The sequence below is a fragment of the Ovis aries genome, chromosome 8 (assembly GCF_016772045.2).
Source record: "Ovis aries strain OAR_USU_Benz2616 breed Rambouillet chromosome 8, ARS-UI_Ramb_v3.0, whole genome shotgun sequence".
Classification (NCBI taxonomy): domain Eukaryota; kingdom Metazoa; phylum Chordata; class Mammalia; order Artiodactyla; family Bovidae; genus Ovis; species Ovis aries.
The window spans coordinates 13,762,181-13,774,559 of NC_056061.1; the positions used below are offsets into that span (position 1 = coordinate 13,762,181).

Here is a 12,379-nt window from a genome sequence, read left to right on the forward strand (position 1 = left end):
TTGTGCTAAAAACTTTTGAACAGTTTTGGACATTGGACTAGAATCAGAAGTTCTACATCAGCTCACCGTTCAGTGTGGAGGTATGGTAAACAGTGTTTAAGTACATGAATTCACTATTTGACCATAGGTTAGTTATGTGAGTAACTCTTCCCTGTTGCTCAAATGGTAAGAATCTGCCTGCGATGCAGGAGACTAGGGTTTGATCCCAGGGTCAGGAAAATCCTCTGGAGAAGGGAATGGCAATCCACTCCAGTATTCTTTTTTTAAAAAATTAATTTATTTTAACTGGAGTCTAATTACTTTACAATATTATGGTGGTTTTTGCCATACGTTGACATAAATCAGCCACCACTCCAGTATTCTTGCCTGGAGAAGTCCATGGACAGAGAAGCCTGGTGGGCTTCAGTTCGTGGGGTCGCAAAGAGTCAGACACAACTGAGCGACTAACGCACACATACGCAACTAGTCATATAACTTATGTGTTTGACCCTGCAATACAGGAAGGGAAGTGACTCTCAAGGCCCGGAAAGGAATTGGTAGAACAACCAGAACTGTGGTACTATCTTGGCATATACAATCATCTGCCTGGCCAAGCACCTTGCTTTTCTATGCAATTCATATTTGAGGAATCAGCAATAAAAGGAAAGGGATGGGACTGATATTTCTGGAGAAACTTTTGAAAAATATACCCACCTCTGCCCTACCTCAGATAAAAGGACAAAAAATTTCTAGAAGTATGTCTATAGTAATCTTTTAAACAGCTAGGTAAGTAATCCCTAGTCTCAGCTGGCATTAGCAATCTGGGCTTTAAAGCCCAGATTGCTAATGTCTAGAGAATCCCAGGGATGGGGAAGCCTGGTCTGCCGTCTATGGGGTCGCACAGAGTCGGACACGACTGAAGCGACTTAGCAGCAGCAGCAGCTGCAGCATGGGGGATCCAAGACCGCCCTCTCAGCACTACCTGAGAATTAAAGGCCTGCTTCTTGTGCTCTGGCTCAGTCTGTAGGGACTGAGGAAGGAAGGAAGGAAAGAAGGAACAGGAAGAAAGAAGGAAGAAACCACTGCTTTAGATTAATGGCCTCCGAACATTTTGGCTCCTACATACCCTGAAATAAATTTTTTAAAATTCCACTTGAAAGTATGTGGGCTTGAAACTGTCTGCATTTGAAATTCATATTTGATCTTTTTCATCATTTGTATAAATGGCTTCAAAAGCACTTTATTTTGGTATAGCATACATATCAATATATTTTAAAGATATATTATTTGCTCTTATATATCCAGTGGAATTTGAATACTGCTATGATGTGTTCACCTTCTTTCATTTAAGAATACATGTACACACTTCTATAATGATCATTATGTAAAAAATAAAATTTCATTTGATGTACATTTTTGATTAATACTAGAATGGGATGGAGTTTAGCATGAATTCTATTCTAGTTGTTTTTGTATTAGGTATTTATTTATTATAAATATATAATATAAATAAATATATATAATACTATATATAAATATAAATATTTATGAATAATATATGAAGCAAATATAAATATATAAATATAAGTGATATATTATATATTATAAATATATAATATATTAGGTATATATTTATTTAGGAAAAATATTGTTCTTTCAAAAATAGAGAAGTAGTGAAGGCTTTTTGTTACAATGACATCACTCAACTTCTGCCGCTTCCTTGAAATTGGGTGCCACATTTACATATTTACCTATCATAAGAATTATTTCAAGTAATCTACCAATTGGTAAGTCTATAAGGTTTTCCTTCAGTTTTAATGGAAGCAAAGAATTGGAAAGTTCTCGATGCAGCAGCAATTTCTGGGAGGTATACAAAGAACACCAGCAAGATAAAATAAACAACAATTATAACTCTTTCTCATAAAGGCACCTAGATTAATCTGATGCATATAAAATTTGTGGGAAATATTTAATTTCAATATATTTGTTGATATAATATTTTTGTCCATGAAAAGTATGTGCCTCAAGTGTATTTGAATCAAATTATGGAGCTGCATTACTTTGCTAGCATGTGAGATGAGTACAATTGTGCGGTCAGGCTTCAGCAATACGTGAACCATGAACTTCCTGATGTTCAAGCTGGTTTTAGAAAAGGCAGACGAAGCAGAGACCAAATTGCCAACATCTGCTGGATCACTGAAAAAGCAAGACAGTTCCAGAAAAACATCTATTTCTGCTTTATTGACTATGCCAAAGCCGTTGACTGTGTTTCCAGAACTGTGGAAAATTCTGAAGAGAGATGGGAATACCAGACTACCTGACCTGCCTCTTGAGAAATCTGTATGCAGGCCAGGAAGCAACAGTTAGAACTGGACATGGAACAACAGACTGGTTTCAAATAGGAAAAGGAGTACGTCAAGGCTGTATATTGTCACCCTGCTTATTTAACTTCTATGCAGAGTACATCATGAGAAACGCTGGACTGGAAGAAACACAAGCTGGAATCAAGATTGCCGGGAGAAATATCAATAACCTCAGATATGCAGATGACACCACCCTTATGGCAGAAAGTGAAGAGGAAATAAAAAGCCTCTTGATGAAAGTGAAAGAGGAGAGTGAAAAAGTTGGCTTAAAGCTCAACATTCAGAAAACGAAGATCATGGCATCTGGTCCCATCACTTCATGGGAAATAGATGGGGAAACAGTGGAAATAGTGTCAGACTTTATTTTTGGGGGGCTCCAAAATCACTGCAGATGGTGATTGCAGCCATGAAATTTCCTTTCCTTACTCCTTGGAAGAAAAGTTATGACCAACCTAGATAGCATATTCAAAAGCAGAGACATTACTTTGCCAACAAAGATCCATCTAGTCAAGGCTGTGGTTTTTCCAGTAGTCACGTATGGATGTGAGAGTTGGACTATGAAGAAGGCTGAGCGCTGAAGAATTGATGCTTTTGAACTGTGGTGTTGGAGAAGACTCTTGAGAATCCCTTGGACTGCAAGGAGATCCAACCGGTCCATTCTAAAGGAGATCAGTCCTGGATGTTCTTTGGAAGGAATGATGCTAAAGCTGAAACTCCAGTACTTTGGCCACCTCATGTGAAGAGATGACTCATTGGAAAAGACTCTGATGCTGGGAGGGATTGGGGGCAGGAGGAGAAGGGGATGACTGAGGATGAGATGGCTGGATGGCATCACTGACTCGATGGACGTGAGTCTGAGTGAACTCTGGGAGTTGGTGATGGACAGGGAGGCCTGGCATGCCGCAATTCATGGGGTCGCAAAGAGTTGGACATGACTGAGCAACTGAACTAAACTGAACTGAACTGATGGAGCTGCAGGTTTGGCTAATCAGTTTTTGTAAAATGACAATTTCAGTAACATAAATGGCCAAATCATTTTTCATTGCATAACAGACATACCAGATCAAATTTACATTTTGTCTTAAAAACAGTCTTTATTTTTCAGCTCAAATATTTCATCTCAAGTAAATGACATCCACATTGTCATCCTTGCACTTCTGAATACAACAATAGCTGGGTATCATCTGCTCACACCATTTTTCCCACTCACCTGTTTGAAATGCTGCAAGTTCACAACTTAGATTTAATATTTGCCATTTTAATAGCAACTTCCAGGGCTAAGTGAAAATCAGAATCCAAATCTTTGAAAATCAAGCTTCCATGGATGTGTTTCCAGATTATAGGGAAAAAAACAGCAGGAGCAGTAAGGCCCTTTACTCTCATGCATACACCACACACTTCAGCAACATTCAGAGAAACAACATGTGCCATTACCAGAACAACCCCAGGTCAACTTGGATAAAGTTTGCATTCAGAATTTTGCAGATTTCTTTACCAGTGGTATTCTTAGGCAAATCCTAGCAAGCCAGATAGCAAATGTATATCATTAACTGGAAACAATTGGAAACATCTGCTGCTGCTGCTGCTGCTAAGTCGCTTCAGTCCTGTCCAACTCATGTGGGACCCCATAGATGGCAGCCCACCAGGCCCCCGTCCCTGGGATTCTCCAGGCAGGAACACTGGAGTGGGTTGCCGTTGCCATCTCCAAACTCTATCCATTTGAAAGGCACATATTTTACCTTCAAAATTTGTTTCAGCACAGTATGTTGAACAATGATTTCCATCATTTCAAGCACTCTACAAAGTTTTATAGAGAATAGATGTAACTGAGGGATAAACTTGGCAGTGAACCTATTTTTTTAGCTATGAACAGTGTACCGGAACCTTTTCTAAAGTTTTCTGTGACTTCCCTGCTAATTTGTAGACAGTTTCTAAACCAGTTTTAATGGCTGCAGGAAATAGTAAGCTTATTTATGTTTTTACCAATATCCTCTACTGGTCTCTTAAAAAATTAATAGTCAACTTGCTTAGAAGTGTGTCAGAAGTAAAAGAAATAAACGAAAATGTAGCCTAGGAATTTTGGTTGGAGAACTTCATGTTAAATTTAGAGACATTGGTCCTCTGAGCGACTTCACTTTCACTTTTCACTTTCATGCATTGGAGAAGGAAATGGCAACCCACTCCAGTGTTCTTGCCTGGAGAATCCCAGGGACAGAGGAGCCTGGTGGGCTGCCGTCTATGGGGTCGCACAGAATTGGACACAACTGAAGTGACTTAGCAGCAGCAGAGAAGAAAGGGATTTTGTTTTCCAATGAATTGTCTGGATATGTTTCAGAATAAAAAGTTACTTCAGTTATTACGTAAAAGTTTCCTTTAGTGGTTCATTTATTTACCTTTCTTTGTAAAGCTATTCCCTTTTCATTGTGTTGGTTACAGGGAGTGAGGTATGTGTGTGTAATACAAATACAAGGGGGAAAGGTGCAAGCAGTGACAGATTTCCTCTTCTTGGGCTCTGAAATCACTGTGAATGGTGACTGTAGTCATGAAATTAGAAGACGATTACTTCTTGGCAGGAAAGCTATGACAAACCTAGACAGTGTGTTAAAAACCAAAGACATCGCTTTGCCGACAAAGGTCCATGTAGTCAAGGCTATGGTCTTTCCAGTAGCCATGTGCAGATGTAAGAACTGGACAATAAAGAAGGCAGAGTGCCAGAGAATTGATGCTTTTGAACTGTCGTGCTGGAGAAGACTCTTGAGAGTCCCTTGGAAAGCAAGGAGATCAAACCAGTCAGTCCTAAAGGAAAGCAACCCTGAATATTCTTTGGAAGGACTAATGCTGAATGCGGAAGGTCCAATATTTGACGACGTGATGCTAAAAACTGACTCATTGGAAAAGACGTTGATGCTGCCTAAGATTGAAGGCAGAAGGAGAAGAGGCAACAGAGGATGAGATGGTTGGATGGCATCACCGATTCAATGGCCATGAACTTGGGCAAACTCCGGGAGATGGTGAAGGACAGGGAACCGTTGCATGCTGCAGTCCGTGGGGTTGTGAAGAGTCGGAAACGACTTGGTGACCAAACAACGACAAATACAGGTGAGATATATATACCTCCCTTCCCCTCACCCATGGAAGACATAGCTAATTAATAATGGCATTCTTTGCTACTGAAGAGAAGTCTGAATTTGGGGTTTCATGAATCTGTTACACATCAGCTGATGCTGGCATGCTGGTTTAAGCCTGTCTTCCTATCCTTGGCACCGAGAAAAACTTAGATTAGCATGTCTGCCCTCCACACGTACTAGGTAAGAAATCTTGGGAAAGGCTTTGAGTCTGTCCTGCTGCTCTCCCAGGACTGTTACACAAATCAAAAGATTAAATTCCTGTAAATGCATTTTGTAAACCATACAGTTATAGTCACATTTTCTGAAGAAATCAGGTTCATTGTGTTGTAATGTAAACAGCATCATCTCTTTAGTTCATCTCCTCCTGGGCTTTTTCCATACATATTTATTTTATCTATTTTGTAGGTGCAGTTTTTTAAAAAAATTGGATTTTATTAAAACTGTGCACACCTGTATTCCCTTTGAACGTGATATCTGATCCTAACTAGAAGAAAATGCTGCTGGAGAAGGAGAACGCTGGAAACCTCACACCTGGCTGATCATTATGATGCTGTGGCAGTCCTTTCTGCTCGGCTGGAGGCTGTGTGATTAATAGCCTCTCTTCCCAATTATGTGGATATTATACTCTTCTTCCTTTGGCTGGAGATGGGAGATATCTTATGAATGTGCAATGCAAATGTGGGCTTTGTGAATGCTAATTTCAAAATCAGCTAGGAGTTGATTGGCAGGAAACCGAACAATGGGGTGACAGGCGTGCCAGGGGTTAGGAATCTGTGAAAGAGAGGCTGAGTGAAGGTGGAGAAAAAGAGCTGGAGAGATTTGGAGTTAATCAAGAGCCGTTGCTGGAACAGCAGCCATTTATGAAAGCAGATCTAAGCCAGATATCCTGCAAGAGAGGGTAGCTTCAAAGACAGGTGAAAGAGAAGTGTGGGAGTTTAGCTGACCACAAAAAGCAGGACGGAACTAAGAAGCCAAGATAATGCCATAAACACCACAAGCCGCGTTTGTGTACCGTGTTCCTGAAAGTGTGCCTGTCTGCCTTGGGTGTGTACCATGAGGAACTATGCCCATTTCTGACCTTGACAGCCTCAAGGTCAGAGATGCTGTCATTTGTTTCTCTAGATGCCAGCAGGGAGCATCACTCAGGAAATGTTCACTGGACTGGACCAAACTAAACATTGGATTGTCAGGAAGATGATTTGAGTAACAGGAGAAGGGGAGAAGCAGAGAAGCAGAGATTCAAGCCGCTGTTTCATCCCTTGTTGTTGTTGAGTCACTAAGTCGGGTCCCACTCTTAGCAATCCCATGGACTGCAAGCAGCATGCCTTAAACAGGGCAAAAGAAGTGATCAGAATGATTGTAGGAACATATTTAGTTGGAAGGCTTCTGCTAACTGGGCAGAACAGATTGTTCAAGATCAACCCTGTTTTGGTTTGCATTCTAAAAAACTTGTTAAGATGAGCTAGGTTTTCTACATAGCAGATGCTTTCAGCCCAAGGCTGGCTAGACAATAACAAACCCAAAGATAGAAAGTGTATGGAAACTTTTCCAAAAAACTGGCTTGGGCTGCTGACTTACTCTCTCAGGTGATCCAGTCAGCATAGCAAAAGAACTCCCCCAGAAGGAAGAGCAGGTGGAAAGGGCAGAGGTGAAGATGCCACATCCTGTGATGACCTGCTCAAACTATTGCTCCACTCAGCTGGGGGCAGTGTCGGCAGGAGGATCGAGAACCAGCAGCTTGATATATTGGTCTCATCTGCTCTTAGAGACACTCCATCCATCTTCTCTACACTCTAGCCACTTTGCCTTTACAGATGATTTTTACTTATGTAAAAATATTTTTTTCTTTGGGCAGTATGTTAGCCTCAACACATGTTTCCATGTCCAAATGTCAGCAAATTATCTGTGAACCAGAATTTCACGGCAGTTTAATAAATCTGCGAGTATAGTTTATTCATATACACATTAATTCAAATAACTCTCTAAAATAGTCATATATTTAACTATCCATGCACACAGACTATACATTTAAATCATCCTTGACACATCTATGGAAGTTTTCCAAAAATTATGGATACAGTTAACAAAAAGATAAAAAGGGAGTTTCAAGGATGGAACAAGGAAGAAACATTTTCTCTAAAATTCCTCTGTAACATGTAGGAAGACATTTTATCTGTCACTAAATACCAGAAATATTTAACTTTTCCCATATGAGAATGAATGCTTCACCTAAATGAATTTTACATAATGAAATGACTAGTTCCATTCCATCAAATCTCACTTTACTTAAATATAATAAAAATGAACAGTTATAGAATTTAAAACTATCATGGAAGCTTTTTTTTTTTTAAAATTAAGAAGTGCTTCAGGTTGGACACATTCAAGGGAGATGACTCAGTGCTTTAGCCAAGAACGTAATTCAAATATTGTGGAAATAATTTATGCTGCTCCTCAAATATTTACAGTTCTTCCTCCTTTCTGGCTGATTTGTGATTGGGTAGGAATCTGGGTCTAGTTCTGGACGATGAGCTATGGGCAGTGAGCTCCCTCTCTCAAGCAGGAGCATTTTTGTGCCAATGTAGATACTTCAGACCTCTTCCTGCCATCTGGCATGGCAGCCATGATGACTGAGATGGTGGCTGTCTCCTATCCTTGTTTCCTTAGCGACCAGTGATTGGTCAAACTTCTTGCTCACTCAAAAGAATAAACCTTTGTGGTTTTTAGTCACAAAAACTTGGGAAGTGCTCACAGCACAGCATATATAGTATATAATTATGTGTATATGTATGTTTAGATATATTCCTCATTAAACAATATAATAACTATATATTAGTTATATAATCTAATACACACACTTATGTACTTTCTTTTTAAATTCCTGAAGAGTTTTATATGAACCAGCTGGTACCATTCTACCCAGAACATTTTATGTCCTGTTATTTAAGAATTGTGAGTTACTGTCATTCTCAAAGTAATTAAATAAAGAAAGGTAAAAAAAAGATTCTGTTTGTATTATTTGTTGTTAAAAATTAAGACTGTGGACCTCAACTGAAGATGTACATAGAGCCTAAGAAAATACACATAGATCTGCATATATGATCTGTAATAAATGGAGACATGTGTAATAAAGTTGCCTTAACTTTATGAATCCCACAAAATTACACATTTAGTATTAGTGAAAGTTCTTCTCAAGAAAGGGAGGTGTTAATCTCTTTATCATAGGAATATAATGTAAAAATATTTTATATAACATAGTAATATATTATACAAATGTGTTCTATAAATATACAAAAACAAAGGAATTATTTATAACTCCAACTTTCTTCCTGTAGAGGGAGCATTATTTATTGGCAGAATACTATGAAAAATAGGGGTGTGATAATCTAGAAGTAGAATTCATAGAAAAGCTGAATTGTTTTGAAACAGAGAGACGGTGATAAAAGATGATGGATGGTACCTGGGGGAAATCTAAGAAGAAGATTTTAAGGGAGAAGGGAATTCCCAGAATTAACAGCATACCCAGAAAGAATCACTCGGTCCATGACATAGCCTGGTTTAACCTGACAAATCCCTGTTAAAAGTGGCAGTGATTAGGAAAAAGCACACAGCCACCTTCTAGCCACAGGTTCCAGCTGCGTGTGCTGAGTATACACAGCAATGAAACAATTCGGGAAACACTAGAAGGAGTGGTTAGCTGTCAACACTTACTGCGAGGACAATCTGGAGGGAACTGTGAGCCACTTCTATGTACTGGTACTCCAGAAAACACCCTGAGACCGTGATGTAGCGATGGTCTTCTGGGGCCCAGTCTGGGGCAGGAGTCACTGATGTCACCATACATCCTGGTCCATTCTCCATCCACCAAGATCGGTGCATTGAAATATTAAAAGTCAGGATAAGGTCTGTTTCCTGCAAGAAGACAATTTAAAAGAATGAGAATTACTTCACAAATGTTAGCTTATTTGGACTGATTTGCTTTAGTTTCCCATTTTGAAATGTGTTTTTTTCCCCCTCCCCTTGCTGTATTTTATACGCACGAAGAGCGAATGTGCTCAGTTGCATCCAATTCTTTGAGACCCCATGGACTATAGCCTGCCAGGCTCCTCTGTCCATGGAATTTTCCCGGCAGGAACACTGGAGTGTGTTGTCATTTTATAGGGAGAAAAGTAGCTAGATGTAAAGTCAAAGTTCCATCTGGAAAATATGTGTCTGTTAATTTCATTTATGAAGGTTTGCCTGACTACAATAATATAAATAAGAGTATTATTAGTAAAACTGTCAGACTTACATTGTTATACTGAAAAATCTTAGGCTTTAGAACTTGTAAATATTACAAAGGGAGTGGTTTTCACTATTTTGTCAACTGAAGTTCATCTTAAAAGTGCTATTTTCCTCTCCCTTAGAATATTTACCTTTTGTACATTTTTTAAGGGGCTTACCTGGTGACTCAGACTGTAAAGAATCTGCCTGCAAATGCAGGAGATCCTGGTTTGATCCCTGGGTTGGGAAGATCTCCTGGAGAAGAGAATGGCTCTCTGCTCCAGTATTCTTGCCTGGAGAGTTCCATGGAGAGAAGAGCCTGGCAGGTTACACAGTCCATGTGGTCACAGAGAGTTGGACATGACTGAAGTGACTAACTCGCATTACACATTTTAAATGTTAAAACTGTACATCAGTTTGGCAAAACACCCTGCTTATTTAACTTCTATGCAGAGTACATCATGAAAAACGCTGGACTGGAAGAAACACAAGCTGGAATCAAGATTGCCGGGAGAAATATCAGTAACCTCAGATATGCAGACAACACCACCCTTATGGCAGAAAGTGAAGAGGAACTAAAAGCCTCTTGATGAAAATGAAAGAGGAGAGTGAAAAAGTTGGCTTAAAGCTCAACATTCAGAAAATGAAGATCATGGCATCCGGTCCCATCACTTCATGGGAAATAGATGGGAAACAGTGGAAACAGTGTCAGACTTTATTTTTGGGGGCTCCAAAATCACTGCAGATGGTGACTGCAGCCATGAAATTAAAAGATGCTTACTCCTTGGAAGAAAAGTTGTGACCAACCTAGATAGCATATTCAAAAGCAGAGACATTACTTTGCTGACTAAGGTCCGTCTAGTCAAGGCTATGGTTTTTCCTGTGGTCATGTATGGATGTGAGAGTTGGACTGTGAAGAAGGCTGAGCGCTGAAGAATTGATGCTTTTGAACTGTGGTGTTGGAGAAGACTCTTGAGAGTCCCTTGGACTGCAAGGAGATCCAACCAGTCCATTCTGAAGGAGATCAACCCTGGGATTTCTTTGGAAGGAATGATGCTAAAGCTGAAACTCCAATACTTTGGCCACCTCATGGGAAGAGTTGACTCATTGGAAAATACTTTGATGTTGGGAGGGATTGGGGGCAGGAGGAGAAGGGGACGACCAAGGATGAGATGGCTGGATGGCATCACTGACTCGAGGGACGTGAATCTGAGTGAACTCTGGGAGTTGGTGATGGACAGGGAGGCCTGGCATGCTGCAATTCATGGGGTCACAGAGAGTCGGACACGACTGAGCGACTGAACTGAACTGAACATAATATTGTGGTTAGTGGTAAAATATGTAAGACTTTTACTTAATAAAACAATATAGCTTGCCCCTCCATTGTTATTTTAGAAAATCAGGATCTTTCCAATCTTGCCCACTTCCGCTATAAAATTGGTCATAATATTTCTTAGAAAATATCCTTAGCAAATTATTGAAGGGTGAAGATAGTTAAGTCAGCAACTCTTTAGATGAGGTATAGCATGTTAGGTGATGTGCAGCTACAAATGGAATGAAGGTAGTGTCTGCGCTACAGAGCTTGAAATTACATACACAAATGTGGAGCTATCAGTAACACAGGGACAAATGTTGTTTTCTAGCAAGAGAATGGTTAGAAGAAATGCGCAGATACATCTTAGTATTTAACAAGTCATGAGGGAAGATGATTTCTAACAGAGAGGTTCAGTGGTGGAAATGGAATTATTTCAGTGGTAAATCTCCAAGATAATCATAGATGCCAGCTACTCTTATTCCAAAATGAAGTGCTTAATAGGAAATATTAAGATATGTCCACTTAAACTGAACCTATGAAAGCACTGAACATAACTGATCAGGGAATTTGGGGAGGGGAAAGAGTATTCCCCTTTTAATGTGCTAAGTCGCTTCAGTCGTGTCCGACTCTCTGTGACCCTATAGACTATAGTCTGAACTATGTTATGAGTCTCATCATCTAAATAGAGTGGTGGTGGGGGGGGGGAGGGAATAATTTCTCTTTTCTTCAAGCCTATTGAGAAAGGCTTCAACATGTCCTTGAAACCTGGGATATACAACAGACTAGTTTCTGACTCGGAGAAGGCAATGGCACTCCACTCCAGTACTCTTGCCTGGAAAATACCATGGATGGAGGAGCCTGGTGGGCTACAGTCTATGGGGTCGCTAAGAGTTGGACACAACTGAGCGACTTCACTTTTACTTTTCACTTTCATGCATTGGCAAGATGAATTTCAAAATAAAGCTTATGACTGGAGCTACTGTTAAGTGGTCAAACGAAGAGTCTGGTTTTTATTGCATTAGTTGATTTTTGATGGTGAATCAGTCTAGTATAAATCCCACTTGGTTGCGCTGTGTAGGTGTTTTTGTACAGTGTTGAATTTTGTTTGAAAACATTTTGTTGAGGATATTTGCATCTATATTTGTATAGGTATTGATATGTAATTTTTTGTAATGTTGTTACGTGGGTTTGGCACTAGATTAACACCAGCTCATAAAATCAGTTAGGGAGTTTTCCATTTGCTTCTATCTTCCAGAACAGACTGCAGAAAATTGAGACAATTTATTTCTTAAATGCTTGGTAGAATTCACCAGTGAACCCCTCTGGGCCTGGGG

General features: G+C 39.7%; 1 protein-coding gene across 4 annotated transcripts in view; it reads right to left on the reverse strand.

Moving 5' to 3' along the window:
• Positions 1-12,379, reverse strand: part of NKAIN2 (sodium/potassium transporting ATPase interacting 2) — a 1,193,593-nt gene that overhangs the window by 163,085 nt on the left and 1,018,129 nt on the right. For all 4 annotated transcript variants that reach the window (XR_006060583.2, XM_004011146.6, XM_027972334.3 and 1 more), the window contains exon 4: positions 9,179-9,379. Coding sequence is in view for 3 of the 4 variants with exons in the window: in XM_004011146.6 (XP_004011195.2) it covers positions 9,179-9,379 (201 nt within the window). In the remaining variant the exon portion in view is untranslated. The remainder of the gene's footprint in view (positions 1-9,178; positions 9,380-12,379) is intronic.